The sequence below is a fragment of the Anoplophora glabripennis genome, unplaced genomic scaffold (genome assembly GCF_000390285.2).
Source record: "Anoplophora glabripennis isolate ALB-LARVAE unplaced genomic scaffold, Agla_2.0 scaffold34, whole genome shotgun sequence".
NCBI classification, from domain to species: Eukaryota; Metazoa; Arthropoda; class Insecta; order Coleoptera; family Cerambycidae; genus Anoplophora; species Anoplophora glabripennis.
Window position 1 is genome coordinate 1,280,593 of NW_019426074.1, and position 27,712 is coordinate 1,308,304.

General features: G+C 33.1%; 1 protein-coding gene across 2 annotated transcripts; it reads right to left on the minus strand.

The window, feature by feature from the left end:
• Positions 1-3,983: 3,983 nt before the first annotated feature.
• Positions 3,984-25,011, minus strand: LOC108913845 (protein SON). 2 transcript variants are annotated; one of them, XM_018719492.1, is made up of 8 exons: positions 24,891-25,011; positions 23,747-24,771; positions 22,845-23,220; positions 21,594-21,947; positions 15,940-16,053; positions 15,767-15,880; positions 4,264-4,605; positions 3,984-4,208 (listed from the first exon to the last, which is right to left on the minus strand). In XM_018719492.1, exons 2-8 carry the CDS (start codon positions 24,760-24,762, stop codon positions 4,095-4,097), a joined length of 2,430 nt encoding a protein of 809 aa, XP_018575008.1. In that variant the 5' UTR covers positions 24,763-24,771; positions 24,891-25,011; the 3' UTR covers positions 3,984-4,094. The 2 variants fall into 2 exon arrangements, with proteins under 2 accessions (XP_018575008.1, XP_018575013.1); XM_018719497.1 differs by lacking the exon at positions 3,984-4,208 and adding an exon at positions 8,059-8,119 and having other exon boundaries at positions 4,413-4,605.
• Between the last annotated feature and the right edge of the window lie 2,701 nt (positions 25,012-27,712).

The window sequence follows — 27,712 nt, forward strand, 5'->3', positions numbered from 1 at the left end:
CAGAGTCTTTTACATAAAAATGTACTATTTGATGTGGAAATAAATTTTTTTCCAAATTTTCCCAGTAAATTTTCATCAATTTTCACTATTTTTCACAAGTTTTTTGAGGTTAGGAAAAAATTGTGACGTGATGGGCCAATTCTGACCCCAGATTCGTGTTCAGGAGACCAAATTACTACGAAAAATATGTCGCATAAAAAGTATACCCAACTTTTTTTTGTGTGTGGCTGTGTTATTTATTGAATGAAATTCTTCTTTTCTTTGTCAGATTGTCTTTTGATTCATTTTCTTGTTTGTCTTCCATATTTTCGTGAAGAAGTATGTTGAAAGCATCAAGAGAATAATCATCAACATTTTCACATTGTGACAACAACAGTTCCATCGAGAAGTTTGTCGAAAGCATCAAGAGAGTCTTCCTCTATTTCAATATTAGGAGTTTCAAGTGCATTGTTGTAAAATGTTAATTACGTTAATTTTTAAATAAAAAAATTATCACCTCGTCATAGAAAAACATTTTTTTTTTAATTCGTGAAAAAAGCAGTTTCTTTCTTTAAAAGTCATTTTCATAAAATAAAAATTGAAACAGTTATTTGAAAAAAACCAAAAAAAATGCAACTTTTTCAGTCATTTTTTGATCTTTAAAATTAATAAAATTGTCAACATTTTTTAACAGCATGATATGATAATATAACTCTTTACGAAGAAAATAAACTGAAAATCGTTATTGTAGGGCTATCCACTGAGAAGATCCAGACAATTTTCGAGAGCACCTTTTTTTCAAAAAATCGATATATCGAAAAATAATTAATATTTTTCAAAAATGTACTTTTTTGGCTAGCCGCGGGCTATGCTTGCAGTAAATGGCAAGTATGGGAACGTAAATGTAAACAAGTTGTAGAAGAAAACAGAAGATTTTTAACGGTTTTTTCGATATATCTTGGAAAGTAACAACGCAATCGATACTTACAAAAAATCAGTCGAAAGATCTTTTTAAAACATACAACTTTCTCATTTAAAATTTTTCAATCGGTGCTATATTTTTTAAGTTATTTTAGAAAAATCGTTTTGCAACTTTGTAATTTTATTTTAACCATGTTCACCATTTTGGATTGAGTTTAAAGAACTAAGAACTGAACTTAAAATTTAATTTTCTATAGTCATATTTTTTTGTCCAGGTAATAATTTCTGTAAGCGTTTCTCTATAATGCTTGGACTAAGTGACATCCAATCAAATTCCTGACCGTCTGAACCAGTGAATGTGGGATAGAATGACGCTACTATAGTTCTTTCCAAATAGTGGTGGTCTAACATAATGTCAAGATATTTTTGTAGAGAACCCAACTTCCAAGAAAATGTAAACTTTTGATTTAAAATTTTAAAATAATGAGCTAAACAGAAAAGTGCAGAGACGTACGAACGCGGGCGACCACATGGCAAAACTTCTCGACAAAGAGGAAGAATGCAAGAACGAAATTTACAAGCAAAATTATAGTGGTTTCTAAGAGACGGAATCAGATATCAAAATTGTGTTTTTATATTTTAGAGCCGAAGAAGAAAAGGACGATATAGTGGACTTGGTTTTCAGTATTGACGAGAGTATTCGACAACGTAGGGGAAGGCGAGTAGAAAGAGAGAAGGAGGCTGGTTATGAAGGCATATAAGGTAGAGTCGGTGTCTACTTAGAGAAACAAAACAGAAAATTACAAAGAACGTAATTTATAACATTTGAAACTTACAGCAAGTTTAAAGCAAGTCAATCAGGAAATCAACAGGTGCGAAGTCAGAGGCAACAGCCTAGAGCAGGGGTCGACAAGTAATTTTAGGTGGGGTCGGGATACTTTTGAAAATTTTTAACGAAGTCCAGAAAAAAAATTTGTAAAAGAAGGTTTATCGGTACAAAACTATTTTTGAAGCAAATTATCTTCTGCGAAGCCATTCACCAATCAGTGGGAAAATTGTAAATGTGCGTCGGGATCTAAATTTTCAAGTTTTTGAGTAGGAGTTAAATGAAATCTCCGAGGAAGTTGCTTTTTTAAAGTTTTGTGAACATTAGTTTTACCTACATTTAATTGTATCGATACACTGCGGACACTTCATAATTTGCATGTGTGGAGTGACGAGAATCTTAAAGAAACACGACAATAATGATATTACTTGATAGCCACAGCAATCAACATCTTGTTTTCATCGTATACTGAGTTTTAAATCCGTGGCATTACTACGGAAACCAAAACGTACAGACCTGCAAATAATGCCATTTTTCTCAAGCATGGTTTTCTGTAGGCAATTTTCTCAAGGATTTTTTTAAAAGAAACGACCTTTTCAATGTTGCTGCCAGTTTTAAAAAAATACGACCACTGTAAAAGTTTTGACCGCTAGAAAGGAGAGGTAACCGGAGAAAACTATCACCCAGTATAACGATTTGACTAAAGCTTTAAGAAATAATACGCCATAATAGTCCAAATAAATGTGCCAAATTTTAACGCGATCGGCAAAAGAGTTATGAAGTTATTAATTAAATTAGTTTTATTTTTGACAACTTTCAAGGCCTGTAACTCAAAAACCAAAAAGTTTTTATTTAATTTTTTTTCGTATTTATTTATCGTCCTGAATATGCAAACATTGTCGGTAATATTTGCGAACACCCTGTATACTGCTGTTTCCGATTTTTTTAAAATTAAGTAGTCTTACTTTGTAGATGTGCCTTGTGCATTTATTTATATCCAAAAAGAAAATCTTTTTTATTTAAAGTTGACCAAAATTGTCAAATTTTCAAGTAGAATTTGGAAAAAGTTGAAAATAAACAAATTGTGATGAAAAACCTCAACTTTGATAAAAGAGTGCAATCTAGAAACATGTATGAATTTTATTTCAACAAAGTCGAATATGCCACACTGGCAAAACCTAGTAAATAGTAACTGCATTATGAATTATTATCAATGCTCTGAATTAAGGCCTAAAAGTATCTAATCAAGTTTCTATGAATTTTGTTAACGGCTGTGGTAAAATTAAAAAAAAAAATAATTTATCTGTGTAGTGGCTCCAACTCCACATATTAGAGAGAGTGTTCCTGTATCCCTTATTTTGACGTTTTACTAGTTTGTAACGCAATTTTTTAGCCACCCTGTATTTTTCAAAATATGTATATTAAATTTACCATGATGAAGATTCTTGCTTAACAATTTTAGGGTTGTTGAAAGCATCTGGACATTATGAGTATAATCCTTACTTATTTTAATTTGCACTCACAAAATAATAGGAAATACGATAGATAGGAATATTTGTATTCAAAAATCAAGGGTGGCACTCAAATGTATTGTTATCTATAGAAAAATATTTTTTACATAATTTGAGTATTATACTTTCAAAAAATTTTTGGCGGTCCAGGTTTTTACCTCCCGCGGTCCGCCAGTTGCCGACCGCTGGCCTAGAGGATAAATGGATGCCTACTCAGTAAGAACTAGTGGAGGTGGCCAAAATAACAGAACTGGAAATATTATAATAACTTGTTAGGTGAGCCATATTAAAACTGTTCTCAATGTTGTTTTGTCAACATTATTGTTCTTTATAGAAAAACACCAAAAAAATGTAAAGTGAGAAGACAAACAGGCAGATAGAGAAAGCGTTTTCTGGTCCTATGATTCAGTGTAGATCAAGCAGTTTGCCCGTAATAGAAGATATTCATACTAGCTGGAGCGTTGCGCTATGAAAATAACATCACTCCGTTGTAGTATCTGGCACTTTCCGTGTACATAACCCCCTACGCTATAGGTCAAATAGCGCGCGCGCGTGATAGAAAACATTTTTCTCGAGAATCGGTTTTAATTTTGAATTTAAGCTCTTGGAGATTTTATACGGAACATCCTGATATTACTAGGCGGTGTAAGTTATTTTTTTAATGCTTAATTTTTTGTGAAAATGCTTAAAAGAATAACAGGGTATATAACTACATTTAGTATTTACTTTCATAAAATTATCACAATTTCATAAATCATAAATAGTAAGTAGGTAAATAGGATGTATTCAAATAAAATGAAATTAAAGGTACACTTATAAAAGATCTTCGTAAGTGTAAGAAAATCGTATAATAATTATTAACTAGGCAATAAACCGATTGCTTGTAAACAAACAGTTGCGGCTGCTGCTTTTGCCTCTTTCTTATTATTGCTCGTAACATTTGGTTTATATTCGCAACCATTGAGAATAACCTAAAAAAAAAATTAAAACAGTAAATTTATTTCTTCTCTAAATATTATATACAACCTTAAAGAGGAAATTCTTCTTATGGTCTGGTCCACATTCAAATTCCAACACGTATTGTGGTGCGCCTAATTTTCTCTTTGTAGAATACTCGCCCAACAAAGACACTGGATGTTTACCCTGTAAATTCTTCACACTTGCTGGGGCCTTCTGTTTTTTGACCCTGCCGCCTTTTTGTTCTTCATTTGCAACCAGACCTCTCTTATCCAATTTAACTTCAAGTAACAAGGGTTCTAGTGTCCCTGTTTTCTCTTTACCTAATCCTTCCCCAGGTTTCCATCCCATCTTTTGTAAAAGGTGCATACCCATTCCTCCAGACACTGGAGCTGCAGTTTGAAGTTGATCCTAAGAATAGTTGAAAATAGTGAATTACGATTTTTACATAAGCATGGCTCCAATTCTAATTTCGTAATTTATTTATAACCTGTTACGATAACTCTAATTTTAACAGAAAATTTCAATATTGAGATGAATAACTAAAGTATTCATTAAATAATTATTGAGATGTTTTTTTTACTTTAAAAAATCTTTTCAAGGATTGAATAAATTTCTTTCTAATTCTCATCTGTAGTCACAATAAACACAATAATGTGTCCTATGTATATAACGAACAGGATCTTTTCTCATTTTAAATCAAAAAGCCTTAATGAGCCAAAGGCACTGGCAAAGTTTAAAAATTATCACCTTGATTCAAATATTTCTAAAAATGTTTGGCTTATATTGGTGAAACTTAAGTTAAAGATAAAATTGGAGGCAAAAATTTGCTGAACTTATACAGGGTGTCCGGTAAATAATGAATAACGTTTTAACCGTGGATAGGGGACCCTAAGGTCGTTCAGAAAATCGACATGTCGAAGTACAGTAAGTCTCTTCGTATTTCAGTTATTTAGTTTTTTTTTCAAATTTTCCGCCATATGTTATTTTATTGGTCACTACGGCCACAAGAGAACGTATTATCTTTCAGTTATTTTACGTAATATTCTTGAATTGTGTTATTATTATCAGACACTTTTCAGAATTTTTAACTAGCAATAGTAACTCTTGTTTAAAAAAATTTTAAACTTAAATTTTACGTTAGTCAGCGAAGATGCAAATGAAAGCTTCAAAGGTCATTCATAAGAAGGTGCAGAGCCTACATCAAGGAAGGCGGCAGACAATTTGAACATTTACTGTAATTTTTAAATAAAATTAAATAATAACTGAAAGGTAATACGTTCTCTTATGGCTGTAGTGGCCAATAAAGTAACCTATGGCGGAAATTTCGAAAAAAAAACTGAAATAACTGAAAAACGAAGGGACTTTGTACTAAGACAAAAGTCAATTTCTGAATGCCCTTAGGGTTATCCATTATTTACCGGACACCCGATATGCCTCTGCCTCTGAATATTTTAAAAATTTTGATTTCTAATTGTTTTCCTAAGAAAAGAGGTATCTTCAATTAAAACAATGCTTATTACATAGTTAAATTTAAAATATCTCTAAAACTACTCAATCAGAAACAGGCATTTTTTCTCTGAAATTTAATTTTAAATGCAGTATATTAAAGTTCAAAAAAATCACTGGCATAGAAATTTTACATTTTTTTTCGGTTGTTCTTATTTTAAAACTGTATTTCAAACAAAAAAGTCCTATACAAATTAAGTCAGAATTAGGTGTAAAAAAATGTAGCCCAGATATTTCTGAACAAAACCAAGCGATTAATCGAACATACCTCAGTATCAAAATGCTTTCTTAAAAAATTATCGGCCTTCACCGAAATTTTTTTCTTCATTTTTCTTTAGTTTATATGTCACTTGTTAAGACTTTTCAATGAAACTTGTCGGAAGACTTTTTGGGACAACCAAGCATGAATATACGAGCAAGTTTTGAATAACTATTTTTTGTAATTTAAAATAAACCTTCAACACAGTTGAATAAATCAAAAATAACTCCAAGCTATACATTTCACAAAAAAAATTCTAGGAATTTTTTGTTAGAAATATAAGAAATCATTGGTACAGCAATTTAAATTTATTTTAGAAAAATTTTAAGACAATGATTTTTTTTGCACTTTTCATAATTATATTTACAGTATAATTCTAAAAAATTCATTTAAAATTTGATAAATCAGGGTTCATAGTTCAAAAGTAGTATAGAATTCCTCGACTTTTCCAGGTTTTGCCTGACTCATAAAAAAAAATCCAGCTCACTTGTAGGTCATTTTTACAAACTAATTGATGTTTACGCATTCAACTTTTTCTAGACTCGACTCCATAATATTTTTTATATCCAAAGAACCTATTATAAAGGTTTCAAAACCACAAATAGTTTTCTCTTTCAAGAACTCGGGACCTGCTTTCACAAAATTTCCAGTAGTAAACATGAAATTCCCTGATTTTCATGAATACATTTAAAATTTCCTGCCTACTCCCTGTTTTTTATGAAGAATAATGAATTCCTGGTGATTAGTTTTGGAGGTATTCTAGATGTATACAACTATGTCGAAGACATATTTTAATAACAATTACCAAAATACCCCTCAAGACCTTCACATTTGGTGTAAAATATAAGCTTAAAAAGTCAGAGTTGTCATAAAAATATTAGACAAAAAAAAATACTTTCAAGACTAGTAGTTACTCTTTTGAAGAAGCATTTTGGTACAGAAGCTAATTGCTTTGTTCCAATCAGAACAAATTTTGATTAAATTTTGTATACTTAATTAATGCTCACCTTGAAACAAATCGATTTAATTATTTTTGGCAAATTTAATTTGACGATAAACTTTAATTTAAATTTAAAAAAATAAGTTGAAAATTACTATTTTTTCAAATAAAGTGGTAGACACTTTTTCGCTTTACGACGTTAGTGTATTTTTGCCTTTAATTAAAAACTACACAGGCCGACAAGATTTTAACCCAACAACACAAATATAATTTCTCAAAGGATTTTGTTGAGCTGAATTTGTAAATTTATCAATTAGCTCTGGTTTTCGATATATCCTAATCTAAAAGTGCCACAATCGCGATTTTTGACATATTTGAAGTTATGTCACAAGGAAAGGTAAATTTTTGGTGAAGAAATAAGTCAAACTACTAAATTTCAACATACAATTTGCTTATTTAAAATTATTATATATTTATATTATAAATTTACTTATAGGTTAGGATATCTCGAAAACCAGAGCCATTTGAGAAATTTGGACCTCAAATTCAATTCAACACACCAAAATCTTTCGGAAAAGTACATTTTGGTTAGAGGGTCAGCCAAATTTTGTGAGCCTGTGTGCCTAAGATTCATCTATTTACACGAAACATCGTCAATAAATGTGATACATTTTAAAAAGTTTAACACCCTGTACCTTGAAAACCAGTGACTTTAAACCCTTGGTCATTAACCTTATTATGGCTTTTCGGTGTGAAGGAGTCCAAAGACAAACCTTCTGAAGTTAGTACATTAGAAAACACCGTGTAAATATTTATACATATAATCGAGATAATAATGCCATTATTGTCTCAATTTCGTTATAAAATTCAAATTCATTATAAAGTTTGATTCTTGGGCGTTTATTACAACAAACCATTAATCTTGTTAACTTAATTAATATTATGAAAACGATTATAGAAAATCAAGAGATTTTCATATCAAGGAAGTTACTTACCATAAAATAAAATTTATTTTAACTAAGGCAAATTTTAGAAAATCTAAATGCAACAATCACCAGGTTGTTTCTATTTTTTGTTACATATAGACTTTCAGAAAGTTCTCAAGTTAAAATAAATTTTATTCTCGCCTATGAGGCCTCCATTTACAAAAACTTACCAATCAAAGCTTTTAGTGGGTCGCCACGATTCCGACTGGTGCACCTTGATATTATAATGGCCTGAAACAAATTCTCAGGTGGCAGATTTCATAAATTAGAAACCGAACTGCTTTGATTTCTAATTTATGAAAACATCACTAGACGGCTTTTCAATGCTATGCAGAGCAAATTTTCGAGTAAACAAAAATGTACATATTTTGTTTAAACTCAAAATAATTTTACTGTAAAGGCTCAGGAAGTTTCATTGAAAAGAAATTAATCAATTATGTGGATATAAAAAAATTTTATTTGATAAATTTTTATTAATCTTTAACAGGAAAAATTCTGTTTAATAGTTGAAGAAAATTTAATTTTGATTATTTAATGTAAAAAAATATATTGGGTAATTTTTTTAACCTGAAACTTTCAAATATCTCGAAATATAAGCATTCTACAAAAAAAAATGTCCACAATCAAAATTTAATAATTCCCTTGAAGAAGTACATTAGTGCTAAAATTTGTCCCCCTCCTTTTAGGTAGGGTAGGGGGTGACTTTGAAATCTTAAATAGCAATCCCTATTTTTTATTGTAGATTTGGATTCTATGCCTAAGTATGTAGGATTTGTCTGAAACATTTTTTTGACAAAATTAATTTTTTTTTCGATTTCTCATCCTGAGGACCTAAGCATACGATTTGGAAAATGAACTGGCAATATTACTTGAAGACTTGAGCTTATAAGTGCAACAAAACGTATGGTTTCAACATGATGGTTGTCCAACACACTATTCGGTACTTGATCGTGTGATTTCAATGGTAGCCAGATCGGTAGAGTTGGTCTGGTAAAATGGCCTGCTAGATCACCCGATCTTACTTTGCCAGATTTCTTTTTGTGGGGCCATCTCAAAGATAACGTTTACAAACAAGAATCAATAACATGCGAGAATATTACTGAGCGAATCAGAAATGCTTGTGTTGAAATTTAAGCAGACACACTTCTCAGTTGTACAATCATTTGAAGTGCATGTTGTTAAAAAAATGACTCACGTTAATAAAGCACTCCAAAGGGAACAGAAAACTACTATGTCCACCTCGTTGCTCCTGGGTTATGCTAAAAGTAGTTCACCAGTTATTTACATTTCTACAGGCAACAATTTCCCCCGATTATTTGAAATTTGCAAAATGAACTTTTTTGATGGTGAATTCTGAATATTTACAGAAACTTTTTTATTACAAATGTGTTTCAGAATCTCAGTAGGAGAAACCGAAAAAAATTGAATTTTTCAGACAAATCCTATGTACTTTCCGAATCTGCAATAAAAAATAGGCGTTCCTATTTAAGATTCACCACCTACAAGGAGAGGAGGGAGGGGGACTAATTTTAGCAGCAACGTATTTCTCCCAGGGAATGATTACATTTTGATTATGGAAATTTTTTCCATAGAGTGCAAATTTTTTGAGATTTTTTAAAGTTTCAGGTTAAAAAAATCATACGGTATAATGAATTTATTAAGAAAATATTAGTAGTCAATGAAATTAATTTATAATAAAACTTCCTGCTTATGCCTGTAAATTAAAGACAATTTATGCTTATAAATATGATATCAGTACAATAGTATAAGAAATATAAGATAACATTTTTGGAAGAAATTACAAATAAAAAAATATACACATACTGAAATACATATTTTCAAAATAAGTGTCAGTGGTTCATTAACAGTGAAACTTATTGAGAAAATATGAAACTGATATGTAATAAATGCATTGAAGTAAACGGACGAAACATTGAACATTTATTATGAAGCAATTGTTATTTAAATAATGGTTTATGATTAAACATAAATTTTTTTTCGATTTATCACATTCCAAACGTCATTATTACCAAAACTGCTGATTTTAGAGATATTGATATGGTATGTTATACAAAAAGTGTTCAAAATTTACCGTACAATCAAAAAATCAATATGCATATTATGTTCTTCTTGAGACACCCCGTATAGAATTTTCTTATGTCAAAAAATCCGCAACTAAAAATACTATTGACGTGTCCGAGCGTTTTTCCACAAATAATTATCTGAATTTTAAACTAATTTGTTCCTTTCATTATGAACCAACTCTAGATAAATAATTTTCCTACTTTTTACTGTATAATTTTTTTATTCAACTTTTTGTCAGTTAAATCATTTTTTTGAAATTTACACCTATTATTGCTAACAAACTACATCTGTTAAAAAAAAATCACCGATGTTCTGAAAGATTTTATGACTTTATTTATTGACTTATAAAATTGTAAGAAATACCCAACTAACTGGACATCGCCTTCTCTGGCATACGGTGCACGAGCAAGTGGGAAAAGATAAGAAAGCAATGCTACGGACGGTTGACACTGTTGACGTTAAATTTTGTACTTATCATTACTTATTGTTACTTTTAAAATAAAGTTGTGTGAAGATAAAAAGCTAGTTTAAGTTAGTGACAATTGACAAACCATTAGAGATGTCGAAAAAGTATCAATTCGTTACATGACTACTCGTTACTCGATTGGATCCGAAGTAACGATTACTCATTTGAAAAAGTATTTGTTACTTTTGCTTATTTGATTGTTTCTTGGACATAGACAATATAGAGTACTTTATCTAATGGAATATGGATACTTATGCAATGCTCACTTGACACTTATTCATATTATATCGTCACGAAAAGAGTACTTGTATTGTTACGTTGCATTTAGTTTTATTTGTTTTATGTACTATATTTTTATACCTACTTATATTAAAAAAAATATTTCCTATAAAAGACAGAAAACATGCATAAGACTGTGTATATAATACATGATCTAAAAAATAATATGTACTTTCTATTTTTGTTTATTTTAAAACAGATTGTTTATTTTCAAAATATATATTTATATTCGTTATTTATTTATTATTTTTTTTATCAAAGAAACCTTAATATTTCAGATATTAACACTGCATGTCTTTTTTAAGAGAAATTGAGGTTAGATTATATTCATAATATGATGCGTTTTGATATTTACTCGTCTAGAACTTACAGTACTGTATATCAATTAGGTAATTACTGATTACTATTCTATTTAGAATATTTTGAAGACACTACTCATAGTAATCAAAGTAACGAATACAAAGTTACTTATACTGAAAGTAATCGGTACTTATGATTACTCTAAAGTAATCATATTTGACATCTCTACAAACCATTGTTGGTTAGGTTACCTGAACTCCAACCTCACAAAATGAATTATAATTTTCTTATACGCAGTTTTTCAAAAAATTAAATAACCTGCTAATAAAAACCATTAAAAAATCTTACAACATCTTGTTCCAAGTAACTGTTTCAGAAAAAAACGTACTTGTTTTGTGTTAAGCCCGGGATAGACGCTCTGTCACGCACATCAACTTGCATGTGTAAACTTTAGTTGTTTAGTTGTTGCGTTAGTGCTGATAAGTTGGCAGACTTATCAAATCTGTACAGACAATTGTTGGATTTGAGTGAAATCAAACCTGCCAGATATTTTCGCTGTGTACAGACAAGTTGCAATATCTGACGGATCTTGCAACTTATATGTAGTCTTCTTGTTTTTAACGAGCAGTAAAATTCGTTGTACATATATTAAAATTAGTAGGTAATATCAATTTAAATTATTGAATTAAAATATTTTGGACCTACAGCTAATGTCGAGAGAGTTCCTCACAAATTGCATTAATCTATACCCGATACAGGGAAAATCCATGCCTTGGAAATGTAAAATCCAAAGAGAATTCGGACAGACACAAAATATGCTGCGTAAGAGATACTAATAGAAAAGTTAAAAGAGGTAGTTTCCTCAGCCAATAAAGAGACGGTAATAAAAAGAATCAATTGCGCACTTGATTTCGAAAAGTTTACGACAACTAGGAAATTGCACTCTGGTATGGATGCAGAAGATGTGTATAAGCCAAGTCTATGGTCTTGAAACGGTTTCTCTTATTTATTTTCCTTTTTCTTGCTACAACGGCAAGAGCAGTCGCACGCAATAACACCTCATCAGCCATATTGATTTTTATAACAACGCAAATTAATGCAACAAAACTGAATAGATAGTGGTCAAATGACGATTTAGTCTTGCTGTACAATTTAAGTTTGTGCAAGTAAGTTGGTACGCATAACGGAGCGTCTGTCCTGGGCTTTAAAGTTAAAGAGCCAGTATATTATTTTTAAATTTCATATATTTTTTTTTCTCAAAACCAATTAATCATATCAACTTAGAGCAAGAGTAACTTTTTGTAATATTTTTTAATGACCTTAACACTATTTTATTTTTATTTTAAATCGCAAGTAAAAAAGTTATAAAAATATTTCCAAATTTGAAAATAATTGTTCAACTGAAAAAGAAATAGAGCAAAATATTAATTTTAGAAATATTTATAAATGTGATTGTGCAACTCAGTTAATATTGAGTTTCCGAAAAAATATTATAGGAACTTATCCTATCACTTTTTAAATTTTTTGCATTTATTTCCGGAACATCCTATATCTATTTTATGAAATATTTTAGCACTAATGGCGAAAATTCACTAATTTTAGAATTTGACTATATTTAATAAAAACAGAACACAACAAAATAATTCAGAAACACACAACATTTGCTTAGTCATAACACCCAGGTTATTTCTAATGGGACGTTGAATAAGTTCTCACTGTTTTCCAACAGAAGGCGACACCAGAACTGCAAGCGATTAAGATGGTAATGCACCTATAGAGAAATACTTAAGAAAGCTTGAAATTCAGTGTATGTTATTTTGTCGAAGTGCAAACTACTGCTATTTTCATAGTGTTAAACATGTCGAATTTCATGCCGAAAAATTGTGGGGAATTTTACTGCACTATTTGATTCAAAAGAAATCTACAGCTGAAGCACACAGAATTCTTGTTGGGCCTTACGGTGACCATGCTCTATTACAAACAATATGTAGAGATTGGTTTAGATCAGCGGTCGGCAACAGGCGGACCGGGGAAGGTAAAAAACTGGACTGCCAAAAATTTTTTTAAAATATAATTACTCAAATTATTTAAAAATATTTTTTTCTGTAGATAACAAAACATTTATCATTTTTTAATGGTTAGTAGGTTAGTAAAAAAAAAACTGGCTCAAGACCGCACATATAATTTCTTCTATTGATTTTTGAATACAAATATGCCTATCTTTTGTATTTCATATTATTTTGTGAGTGCAAATTGAAATAAAAAATTTGTAAGAAATATGAGTTTTTTTTCTGGACTTCGTTAAAAATTTTAAAAAGTATCCGGACTCCACCTAAAATTACTTGCCGACCCCTGGTTTAGATGCTTCAATAATAATGAATTTTGATGTTAAAGATAAAAAATGTTGGCACACCGAAACAGTTTGAAGATGAAAAATGGAGACATTACTTCATGAAGACTCATGTCAGAACTTAGCTGAACTTACACAATCATTAGGCATTGATCACAAAACAATTGGCGATGAAAAATGGATATGTTACAATAATCCTAAGCATAGAAAATCATGGGGCAAGCGTGGCCATGTGTCAATATCTTCGGCAAAGCCGAATATCCATGGTTCCAAGTAGTTTACTATGAGCTGTTCAAACCGATTGAAATCATCACGAGAGATCGCTATCGACTACAATTGTTTGAGCCGAGCATTGAAGAAAAAATGGCAGCTGAGCATGAGCAGAGACAGGACAAAGTGATTTTGCAGCATGCAACATTCAGCCACCGATGAAAACCTACTCAGAAATGCTTAACCGGGAAGTCCTACTCCACCCACCATATTGCCCTTCTAATTATCACTTGTATCAATCGATAGAACATGGCCTGGCACTTCCATTCTTATGAAGATGCCAAAAAATAGGTCGGCTCTCAGAAAGACGGGAGAAAATAGTGGCGGCTCGTGATATTGAGAATAGGTGAAACGAAAAAAAATCATCAAGGTCAAACGGCTTTAAATGAATCTGGAAGTTTGTAGTTGCATTTGCAATATTACCGACAAACTGACGTTCACGAGAAGGATTTTAATTTAGATTTTGTAAAAAATAGAAATATTAGTTCGGCTTGTGCACTTCTGCGAACATTAACGCAATGCACACCGTATATGTATGTTCCAAAGAAGCTTTGTGGTTACGACAGCCTCGCGTGACATTCCCAAAATTGATAACTACCTCCTTATTCCACACATCTGACTTTACACCCACAATTAAACACGGCATACAGAAAAATTTTTTTAAATAAACACTTCCACATAACCACTTATACTCCCAATACCATTCATTCCAAAACTTCCGAACGTACACATTATCTTTTGACTTTCCCCTTTTTCCATATCGAGAGAATAAGGCACAGGTCTCTCGCAATTTAAAAAAGCCATTTTGTCCTCAATTTTCCACCTGGAAAATGGCGTTTCCAATAAAAAACATACTGGATCATACATAGGAAACACTTCTACAACTATTATACAAAACAAATATTAACAAAGAACCGTTATAATCGTGCACTGGCCGAGGCGTATCGTATAAACTGTTTAAAGGCAGGCGATGCCGCGGTGGGCGATGACAAATAATGCTGCTTCAATTTCCATATCACTTGTTCCCCCACAACGTAGTATTACTCCCGTGTTGGCCACCTCGTTGCCATGACAACCACTGTAAACAACGCTACGAAGAGAAGCCGAATACAGACTGATTTCAATCCGCATCACTTGCTTATACTATACGTTGTATGGTACGAGGTTTATGTTTGCGCTCAACAAAGACAATGACCGCACAACTATTCTGTTTATTTCTGCGTATAAAACAAACAAACAATATATTTTCAATATAGAATTATACCAAAATTATAAAATTTACATAAAATTAAAAATAATTTTAAATTGCACGACCAAACAGAAATTTTAGGTGTAGCAGTGAGTCACTTTCGTCACCTGGCGAGCTGCCACTGGGAGAAAATAGTGGCTAGCGATGGACAATACTTACAGTGACACATTATTTACTAATTTTTTTTAAATATGGCAATAATTTTTACGAAAAAATAACGAGAACTTATTAAACATCCCATTTTTCTGTTCCATTGCCATGATTCACCACCCCTGACGGCACACTACAGGACTTTTGCTTCATTCTTTCTCTAAGATTTCTGATTACCAAGATATGTCACTAAAGTAGGATAAACGGGCCTATTTCCAGGGTCATCATCCAAGTGCTCTCATATGTGCAGTTGCAAAGTTATAAAACTTGTATATTGTGTTAGATGAGGGGCATTTTTTCAATCATTCGAAAGTTATAAACAGATCATTTTATATTTTTGTTACACTTCAATTTCTGTACGTAGATATGATCTAAACGTGATGAGTGAATTTACAAATGGGAAAAGAAAAAACAGAATTTATTAGTACTGATATCATGCTGAGGGAAATTTACCATAAGTCTATAAAATATTTCAAACATTTATAATAATCGCACTGGCTTAAAAAAAATTGCGTCTAGCTTGCAAACAGCACAGGCACAGATTCCACCTCTTAACCAAGAAATGGTCTGTGCCTGTTTGAATAATTTCTAGATATCCAGATCTAGAAACAATCCAAACCTGAAAATTTGTCTTAGGCGGGTGGGAGAAATCTTAAGGAGTGACAGTTTGGAAAATAGGAAATTTCTGTGGGATCCTGTGGAAGAAATTTTCAGTTTAAGTGATAATACCTTTTTCGCCCAAGCTTGATAACCAGACGCCAATTGGGCTTGGGTTAAAATTTGGGCTCCCGTAGAACCTGTAAACTGTCCTAGCTGTTGCTTGCTTGTCGCCCAGGACTGCATCTGAAAAAGAAAATATATGTTATAAACCATACAACTTAGTACTCATCTGTGCTACGTACTTCTTTGTTTGATTTGTACATTTGGGTAAGGGCCTGTACATCATTAGGATTCTCTTGGAATCTTCTCATGGCAGTTAGTCTTTGGGAAACAATGGAGCCGATATCAACAGCCGGCTGCAATATATACAGATAAATGTTTTAGGAGTGAATGTATGCTCTTTGTCAGAATGACACATCTGTTTTCTACTGACTGTTGTGCAACAATGAGGTAGTACAGCTCACTCAAATTAAACATTTTTAGGCCCGGTACTTTGAGTCCTGATTGGGCATTAGTTAGTTTTGATTAAAGAATAATCATCTAATATTATTTACTTCTGTACTTTGAGCTGCATTTATTAGAACATTAAGTTTAATGTACCATTAAGGCGGACTAGAAACATTTGCAAAGGTAGGCTCACAAATAAAAGTACCAGAGATAGGGATATTTATCTATGTAATAAAATGTGATAGAAACCAAGAAATAGAAGTTTAATATTTTTTCTGATCGTTACACTGATATGGTGATGGAGCTATAACAAGAGATTTGTAACCTCAATCTTCAATGTGTGTTGCGATATTTTGACGTTTCGACTTTGTTTTGAACATGATTTCTTATAATTACCTGCTAATCTTTAAAATCAAGAAGTTGTAACAAATGTTGAATTTCTTACAAAATAAACAGTCACTTTCCCTAGCAGAAATCTGTTAAAATAATTCCCAATCCAATTTATTTCAATTATCTCATCAATCTCGTATAATTTGAATTAATTCTTCGTCATCGTCTTCAAAAATGTCCTCAAAATCAAGATCCATTTCAAAATAGCACAAAACTTGGTAGAATTATGTGAAATTAGATTATCTGTTTCTCTACTATGAAATTAAAATTTGAATTAACGGAATAATGAATGCCATTTGGTCAAATTCGATTGTTGATTAACTCAACGATCAGCTTTAGCAGCGAGTTGGTAGGTCTGTTAATTTAACAAGAACCAAAGTGCAAAATCCATTAATTAAATTTCAATGGTCTTATATTTTTATTTCAAGACTCAAAGTACCGGGCCTAAAACTCTATTATATTCAAAAGGTGTACTGAAAATGCTTAGGCTTTCGTATCTTATTTTTCAGAGGAGTTTTTTTTATAAAATTATGCTTAACTTATGCTGTTTTGGAAAACTGTTCTAATATTAACCCTTTCGGTACTAACGGGACATATGTCCCAGACGTTTCATATCACTGATGGGCGCAACAGCCTTTATAAATGCACCGTTCGCGATCCCAATAGTGTTCTGAGGTCGCACTATACCCCTAATAATTTCATGGCGGAATTGTATCAGCTGATCGCCGGTTTTAACCTAAAATATTCACGAGTGCAGGTGCATAGTATATTTTGTCAACTTTATATTGTACAAATAGTGGATAATAATTATAAATATGAACAAGTATGTTGATTTAGATTGTGGTGCAATGTGTATAATACATTTACTCAATAAAATCATTTATTACATAAATATTCTGCGCGCATATTTGTTTGGGACGTATGTGTCCCAATAGTGTTGTTTATTGGGATACATGTGTCCCAATAGAACCATTTGGTAAAGTCATTGTACAATGGTTTTTTAGAAGAAATAAACCGTTGTCAGAAAAAGAACTCCAATACTTGGCCGATAACTTGTCTGATTTTGAATCAGAACCTGACGATCCATATGTGACAGATAGTGGCTCTGATTTTATTCCTGACACTGACGAGTCTGAAGCGGAAGTAAATAGCTCATTACATGATGAGAATGGTGATACCCAAAATATTCAGAACAGCGATTCCTCTAGCGATGACGATCTAGAACAAAAAAATGTACAAGGAGTGAGGACAAAAAGAAAAAGGAACGTCGAGTCAGTAGAAGAGGAAATTGAGGAGGAAAATTTGGAGGAAAACGTTTTGTCACCTGTATCCGCAGCTGTTGTTTGGATAGAAGCCAATGATCTTTTTTTCCCTAGAAAAGAAATACCAGTTGAGAAAAAGGCCATCATAATCGCTGACTTGAAACGTGGTTCCTCAGATGTTTTCCTCAACCTATTTCCTAGAAGTCTTTTTATGTATATTTCGGATTGTACAAACCAGAGGCTGGAAATCTTAGAACAAAATAAGAATAAAGTAATCCCAAAAACAGAGCCCTTTGAAATAATGGTCCTTGTAGGTTGCATGATGGTTATGGCTTACAATCGCGTTCCAAAAGTGCATATGTACTGGTCACAAAACACCTCTTTAGGGAACCAAACAATCAAAATGGCCATGGGTAGAGACAGATTGCTCATGCTTTCCTCAAAACTGTATTACAATGAACCAAATAAACCAGATGGTGCCAGTAAAATATATGTTGACGAATTAGTTTCCTGTTTGAAGACATCATTTCAGAGAGTGCGTTCAGAGGCCACGTTTCAAAGCATTGATGAAACAATGGCAAAATTCAAAAGTAGGTCTTCCCTCATACAGTACCTACCTTTGAAGCCAATCAAACGCGGAATAAAACTGGCAGCGCTGTGATTCTAAGACAGGGTACGTTTATGACTTCAATGTGTATGATGGAAAAGAAGAGGGCCCTAAAAACGAATATGCTGGAACACTGGGAGAAAGGGTAGTAAAAAAACTATGTCACACAATTAGGGGAAAAGATGTGGCAATATGTTGCGACCGGTTTTTTACGTCGGTGGAATTAGTAAACACGTTAGAATTTCCTTGTGTTGGAACCTGTACGAAAAACTGCAGAGATGTACCGAAGTTTGAAGATAAACTTAGCCAAAGAGGAGACTTCAAAGCATTATGCAATAACTTTGGTTCGTTGGCCATAAAGTGGCAAGACACTAAAGAAGTTCTTGTTCTAAGTAATTGTCATAAAAATTCAGTTACCAAAGTGAATAGAACTGTGAAAGATGGTTCAAAAAATAAAATTCCTTGTCCAGAAGCAATTTCATTCTATAACACTTATATGGGTGGTGTAGATCTCGCGGACCAATTTTCAGCATTATATGACCCAATCCGAAAATCTAATAAATGCTAGAAAAAAGTTTTCCAGAAGCTGCTAATGTCAGCTGTAGCAAACAGTTTGATAGTATACCAAGAACTACAGCACAAAAATATACCTTTTATAGATTTCTTGGTGACCCTAGCCGAACACCTAATAGGATATGGCAAAGAGAGAGCAGTATTTCAGCGAAGAATAATATCAGGTAGTTATGTAAATATACTGAAATTTTTTCTTTACAATTGCTTTTTTTATTTCTAGGAAAACCGTCGTTGAGAGCAAAGGCAATGTTCAATATTGGTGACCATTTGCCAGCAGAAGGAAAATCCCGGCGTAGGTGTTCATATTGTGCCAAAAACAAAATTGAAAAAAGAACACGAACTATTTGTATCACCTGTAATGTTGGTCTGTGTAAAACATGTTTTTTGAAATATCATAAATAATATAAAATAATGTTTAGTTGATTTTGTATTTACTTCTAGAAAAAATTTATTTTCATATATGAATAAAAATTACAATAAATTTCTTATTTTACTTTGAATTAGTTTTCATGACTATTGGGACACATGTCCCAAGAAAAACACTATTGGGACATATATGTCCAGCATTATTTTTTCAAAAACCAAATATTCAAAAAATCTAAAAATGAAATTAGAAGACCATTATAAGGTATATTCTATATTTTTAATATTAAATTTTCTGTAACTAGAAAAAATAAAATCAGTACCGAAAGGGTTAAACCCATTACCAATTCTTTTTAATTTTCTAATAAACCTTGAACATATGGTATTTTCTATGAAAATATAAAACAAACAAATACTATTAGGTAGGTATTTAAATTTAAATGCAAATCATCATGTATATATAAAAAGAAAGATGTGGTAAAATGTTTATATGATAGAATATTAATTTCTACAAAAAAACAATTGTTTAAAAATGATATTCATTAGTTAATGAATGTTAATGATGTTATTAGCTAACACAGCCACACAAAAAAAATTTTCAGCCTGGGGTCTGACTATGTATACCATATGTTTTTGTTGTCGCTGAATCTGAATCCGAGGTAGGTTTAATCCCAGCACGTCAGGATTTGGCCATAACCTCAAAAAACACTCCAAAATCCACTAAAACCGTTAAATCCGATAATCCCAAACAATTGTAAACCTAAAACCTGGTAACCCATCGACTCGTCAACTAAATTCGTAACCCTATAATCCCATAATCAAAATACTGAAACAGTATCGCACAATCTTTCGCCGTGAAACTATCAGGGGATGGGGCGATAACACGATGGCTGATTTTTGTTGGACGCTAAAGAGAGAATCGAAGGAAAGTCGGAAACGAAAGCGTACTTCATTGCACAGATCATTTGAAGACAATAGAACGCGATACAGTTCAAAAAAAAAAGAGAGTGACTAAAGCTTTGTTTTTATATTATTTTATTCGTTTATTGATTCATGCATATATTTATTAATTTATATTTATTTATTTATAATTTATTGATTCATTCATTTATTTTAATTTATATATTCATTTAAGTTGCGAAAATATTAGACGACTGTCTAAGTTAAAGAAAAAAATCTTAAAGTATAGTCAGGTATGCAGTCAAAGCCAAGTTAAATGTGTACTCTTTTTTATTACTCGAGCTTTCGGAACAAATTATTCCTGCCTCAGGAGAAACTACAATGGAACACATATTTATAACAACAAGATGTGTTCCATTGTAGTTTCTCCTGAGGCAGGAATAATTTGTTCCGAAAGCTCAAGTAATAAAAAAGAGTACACATTGAAGTTGGCTTTGACTGCAATTTTGTGAAATCTACGGAATATTTTCACGGTGGGGGATTGTACGATACTGTTTCAGTATTTTTATTACAGGGTTATAAAGTTTGAGATTATAAGGTTATGGGGTTATGAATTTAGTTGAAGAGTCGATTGGTTACCGGGTTTTAGGTTTACATTCGTTTGGGATTATCGGGTTTAATGGTTTTACTGGATTTTGGAGTGTTTTTTGAGGTTATGGCTAAACCCTGACGAGCTGGGATTAAGCATCAGATTCGGATTCAGCGACTCCAAAAGCATATAGTATACATAGTCAGATCCCCTAGGCCAATTTATTTTTTTTTGTGTGGCTGTGTAATTAATGCAGAAAGATTTGTTGTTTGACCAACACTGAAAATTAAAATTATTTTATAAAGCAACATCAAAATAAAATTACTTGATAATGGTTTATAAAACAGCTTTTCAAACCAGCAATATGTTAATGACAATTTTATCAAAAACTCGAGAACAAAATGTTCTCTGTGCTTTCTGATCAAAACAATTTTTTTTTAACTCATTGAAAAGGCCCATTTCATCGATTTCTTTAATTTGCTGTAAAATTTTTTTATATTAATTCAGCTTCTTTATTCCAGTTGTTTTAATCGTAAACCATATTATGGAATATTTTTAATATCCTACATTAAAAAAATAATAATTAATTAACCACTCTGAAGGAGCAGTCACAGAACAGCTAATTAAATTCTGTTTTTATACACTATTTCCACATACATAATTTAAAAAAATCTACTCCTTCAGCATGACAAATTTTCCTTCAAATGCAGTCGTACAATTTTGGTTTTGATAAAAAATAAACAAATTTCAATGACAACTAAATACCTCCAACATCGGCGTGGGAAACGCTTGAGGTCCCGGCGGTGCATTAGGAGGTGGAGGTACGGTTATCGGCTCAGGAGTATCGAATGTCGAAATATCTGGGAGTTCCGGCGGCAATGGAGGGGCTTCAAGAGGCAATGGTATGCTAATAGCGGCGGTAGTGGTAGTTACAGTAGTAGTAGTGGTCACGGCTGGAGCTATCGTTTTTTCCTTCTCCTCTACTTTTTTCTGAGAAGGGGGTGATACGGGCTGCCATTCCTCTCCTTTTCTGTGTTGCTGACCACTACTAACAGGAAACTGCATTCTTAATTCACTGGTACGTTCCACAGATGATTTTAGCGGTAGTGGGACTGAATTCTGAAAGAGATAAGTTTCAACCAATATGGGCATGCCTCACATATTTTTTTACATGTTTATTTGAAAGGATTACAAAATTTATTAATCTAAAATTTTTGTATTTTTAATGAGAAATTTTACTAAATTCTTCTTATTCGCGAGTTTCAAATGTAAACGGTGAATATCGATTTGCATAATATTGCACTTTTTTCTAATTCTAACTAAAAACAGATTTTTTTAAATTACTTCCGCATTTTAATAGTTAGTATAGCTTCAAAAAATCATGGGCTCTAGCCGCGAATGCAGACTAGATCATACATTGCTGTCAAATCTGATCTTTCTTGATTTGTATATATTTTTTTATCACGCAGAAATTTGATGAACATGTATAGACACACTATACTTAATGCAGAAAGTCACGAAATTACCTACCATATTAGATACACCACTTTCATAAACTGATAAATTTAAAAATTAATTAAAACAAAAGTAAATTTAATAAGACAAAGCGGTGATATATTTTTCCCTTCACCTAATTAACATTAGCTGCTTTTTGTGCATCTAGCATCTTTATATCAGACGGAATAATATTATGAAGTTCACCTAAACTAGGTCGATGTCAGAAGTTATTGACCCTGAGATTCACAAATTGAGCACAGTGCTTTAAAAAAATAGTAACAAATATTTTTGTATTAAAAACTTAAAAGATTTTAAAAGACACAAGAATTAAAGTGCATTTTAAAAAACTAATTATAATTCAACCATTTATTTGATTAAAAAAAAGAATTTTGGATTTGTATTCAGGGATAACTCTAAAAAACTGACCCCCACTTAAAGTTACACTCTGTATAATACTACATAAAATTCATTTTTACATTAGTGGGACATCCCCATTCTGATATTAAAACTTGGTGTTACCTTAATATTCATTGTAATAGAAGTCGGCCTATCTTTAATTTGGAATGGATGATGAAATGGTTTGTCAGTCTCGCTATCACTCTCCTCCTTCTCTGATAAACTGGATAATTCTCCTAATTCCTCTTTCTTTGACAAAGTTTTACAAAAATCTGTTAATTCCTCTATCGTTTTCCCTCCTGATTTGATGGCGGCAATGACTTTTTCTTGGGCCTGAGGTCCTAGAGCAAGTGCACCTGGTAGACTGCCAGATTTCATCATAGTTATTGCATTCTTTCTTGCAATTTCTAATAATTTCTTTTTATCAAATTTCGATGTTCCTTCTCTATCTCTAGAGGTTGATCTATGTCTACGGTCCCTTTCACTATATCCCCTATACCTTAAAAAACATAGTATGGTTAAAGAAACATGGATATTGTGATATGGATATTAAATGTAACAAATTTTCAACATTAGAGTAGGTATATAAAAAAATAACAGCTTAGGTACATTCTATAAGTATTATAATTCTGGTACTTGGTACTCGTCGGATTTATGTATTAATAGCACTGAGTCTCCAAGTACTCAAAAATTTGCAAATTGCTTAAAAATTCAAGTATTCTGTACCATCAAAATAAAAGTACGCATGAGCACCCAATATCGAGTATTTTAGGTACTCAGTGCAATAAGTACAATTTACTCGAGTACTACTCAGCTAATCTAATGTATAAGTTTATATAAATTATATATTTATCACGGTCATTGAATTCTATTTATTACTTTCTTGCACAAATAAAAATTTTTATTACGGTCCTGACTGACAATTCTCTATCTAAGGTCATTCAGTCCAAACAGCCGATAATGGAGTGGAATTGCTGATTTATACATATGTATATGACGTGCTGCTAACAAATATCTTTACTTACCTATCTCTAACAGTTGATTTTTCATCTCTGTCTTCTTTCTCCCTAGATTTATAAAATCCATCATCCTTATAAAAAGAACTATCTCTATTTCGATTTCTTTTGTAATCCTCTATTTCTCTACTATAAGAATCTTTATGCCTTTCTCGAGATCTGGATCTGTAATCCCTATGCCGGTCCCTTGTTCGTTCCCTGTCTCTATTCCGACTTCGATGGTCTTCACTCCTTCGACTATGATAACTGCCTTTATAAAAATCTTTATCACTACTGTGATCTTTATATCGGTCTTTTTCTTTGCTAAGATTGATTTCTCTATTTTTTTCTTTATACTTATAATCATTTCTTATTTTATTTCTTAAATCGTCAATTTTTACTTTTTTGTCACTTTTATCTTTACTACTGCTACGACTACGTTTTTTTCCACTATATTTATAATGGATATCTTCCTTGATTACTTTGACTTCCTTATCACTAATGCTACTTTCAGAATCAGATACTTCACCTTCCTCATCTACTTTTCTTTTTACTTTATCTTGAATTTCTTTTATAGCCGACTGGAAAATTGTGTTTAGTTTCAAACTTTTGATAGCTACTTTATTCTTTCTAGCTCTGACATTTACTTCAGCATCATTCGAATCCTCCGATTCATCTTCAACATCCTGCTCTTTCTTCAGGTTTTTTAATTTTACATCGAATGCTAACTCAGTACCTTCTATTTTAATTTTTTTCTCTGATGCATCCTTTTCCTGTTTTATCAATATTTTTGCTAAATCAACTTCAGAATCTTCAGATGAAGAACTACTACTTTTCTTTTTCTTTTTTTCTTTTTTCTTATGTTTTTTATCTTTGTGTTTATGTTTTTTCTTGCTTTTTTTATGTTTTCTATTCGACTCTTCTGGTTTTTCTTTTTTTATTATCAGAGGTGGTTCTGCATGAAATGTACTGAAAAGCTCTGATAAAATTTCCATTGATGATTTTGCTGGTATAGTTGGTTTTTGTTCTCCATTTTCTGAGGACATGTTTTTTAACTGAAAATATATACATTTTTTAGAGTATATGGCATTATTTAATGAAGTAAAAATACCAAATTTGCAAGAACATTCAGGGTAAGCAAGTATTCTACTTAATACTTAATATTTCCTCTTACCTAAAAAGGTCCTATATATTTTGTACTCTACTATTTTGTACCTTCAATAAGTACTATAGAAATGTATGTCTGTTTAATTAACAAGTAAACATTAATAATTTATTTTAGTTTGACAATTTGACATAAGCATATGACATTTGACATTTATTATTACCAATGCCATTAATGCCAATACTTCTTCTTCTTCTGTATTAGCGACCTACTATTTAAAAGTCCCTTTTTAACGATATATCTGGGTGCGCGCCGTTTTTTTGGCGTTAAACGTGGCCTCGATAATTTGGAACCGAGGGGGACTATCCTTCTTTATCCTACCTTATCTCTGTGGGCCTGGGCAGCCTCGTGAAGATGGGCCATCGTCTACCTTGACCACAAGCATGGCCGGTGTAGGCACTTTTCGGGACCTCCTCTTGCCCTGACTGGCCCCTGCCTACAAGAGAGCCTCTTCTGGCGCTTTTCGTGTCTTAATTTTTCTTTCATCGCCGGCTTGTCTAGCCCCCCCGGGGAGTAGTGGTCATAAGGAGTGGATTTTTGGAAATAGCTTGTAACTAGTGAATGCACGCGTCGAAGACTCGCGGGCCGCGCGCGCGCCATTATTAAATGGCTAGAAATTGGCCTCAATGATTTGGGATCGAGGGGGATTATCCCTCTTTATCCTGCCTCATCTCGTGTAGGCCTGGACAGCCTTCGTAGGTGGGCCCCATCCGTCGTCTACCCCGACCGCAAATGCGGCCGGTGTAGGCGCTTTGTGGGACCTCCTTTTGTCCTGGCTGGGCCCCGCCGGCTAGGGCCCTTTCTTCTGGCGCTCTTCTTGCTTCGCCGGCTCGTCTGTGTAAACCGCGGGGGTAGTGTTATGTTTATGTGTGGTATGGTTGGGTAGGGTAGTGCGACTATGCAGCCTGGGATGCGCTTTGCTAAGGTGGCCCTTAGGCTAGCGCGGGAGGGGAGGGGTAAGGAGGGTATGGGGGGTGTGTATGTGTGTGTGTGTGTCGTTGTCTTCGTTTCTTGATCCTGGCTGTCTCTGAAACAGAAAAGGTTAGCGGGCAGGGGGGGGGGGTCGTTGGGGTGGTCACCCAGGGTCAAAAAGTTGGTGTCTAGGTCTTTTGTGTTTGTCGGTCACGTCGGGTACGTAGTCAACGGCTTGCCTGAGGAGGGGATTGTCATGTCTGGGGGCTACGTCAAGCCGTTTCTCCGCGTTATGTCTTATTGTCTGTGTAGCGTTTGTAAGTCTCGTAGTATGTCAGTGTTTCTTACGTACCAGGGCGCGTCGGTGGCCGTGCGGAGGGCTATGTTTTCCAAAGCCTGTAATGACTTTAAGTGGCTTTTTGCCGCGTGACCCCACGCCGTGGAGGCGTAGGTTAGCTGCGGTTGAAACTCGCGGGCCGGTGCGAGGAAAGGGTATCACCGAGGAGGTTTTCCGCGGCCAGTGGAGCAATGGTTTTTTGATATGAGGCAAGCCCGTTTTAGTATAATGTTGTGTATTTCGTCAGGTCTGGGGGAGAAACAGGTAGTGTTGTCGGTAGCATTAAATGATGTTACAATGCCTTATTGACCTGGAAATAACGATAACTAATCGAAGGCTGTATGATCCAAGGACCAACGTCGTTTTTTTCATCATTTTCTATATTTCATTAGTAAGCGCAATAGCGCGATTACTTTAATCTATAATGTTCAATAGTGAAATTTACATGTAAAATCATCGGCTTATGTTTTCCTTTTTAATGAAGTCTAGAACTCGTCAATTCTGTGGCATAGAATGTGTTTGTGGACTGAATGTAGCCAGTGATTTTGTTTGTCACAAAATTTTGTTAAAATCTAAGTTACAATAGTGCAAACGTATGTTTTGTTGGGCAAATGTGCAAACCTCAGAGGACCTATTGCTCTGAGGTGCATACACCTTTGTGCTAACGCTAACGCGTGTCATTAAACGAACACAGCTAACTTTAGCGCTACAAATTTTACAAGTGACGATGAACATATACAATAGGTATCTTTTCTTGGTGACATAAGAAAAATTTCAAATAATGGATATGTCTACAAAATCTTGTGATTTTTCTTTCAGATGCACTTGCAGTGAACACCAAAATGCTTTCATGAACAAATGGTAAGACCTTTCTGTCTCATTATATACTTATACACAATATTCTGTTCCAGCAGTTTTTAGAATTTTGTATTAATAACGTTTTAAAATAAGAACTAACCTTTTTTAAATTAAGCTAAACGTATTACTGGTTACATACTAGTGTTTGTGACCAAACTGTTCATACAATTATGTCCTTTTAAAAAGTCAACTGTCCCCACCTCATCCACAGCTTGAAAGAACTTCTGTTGTATCATTGTGTGTAATTCTGTGGAAATATATAAAAATGTGATTAAATTTTTACACAAATAAAGAAAAACAAAGTACATATTTGGAAAAACATCATTTTTACGTTATTTAGAAAGGGTATTTAATATTGGTTCAATACGTTCCTAGCGGGCAGCCGACCAGAGCACACGTGTTTTGTGAAAGTGTAGTGCAAGGAGCAAATTCTACCTGCCTTTATTAAGGCTACCTGGAAAGAATCCCTTTCTTTCCTTTTAATCACCGACCTAATCCCCGGCTTAAGCATAGACGCCGTCGGCATCTTTGTTACAGCACCTGTGCCGGGGTTATGCCCAGGTAAGTTTTTACTTATTTATCAGTTATTTGCATTACTTTAGAATACATTTCTTTAAAATTGCGACCCCCGACAAACAATATACCAGACAGACAAATACACCAAAAGACACGTACGCCCCCGTGAGGGGGCATCCCCACACGACTAACACTTACACACCTTCCC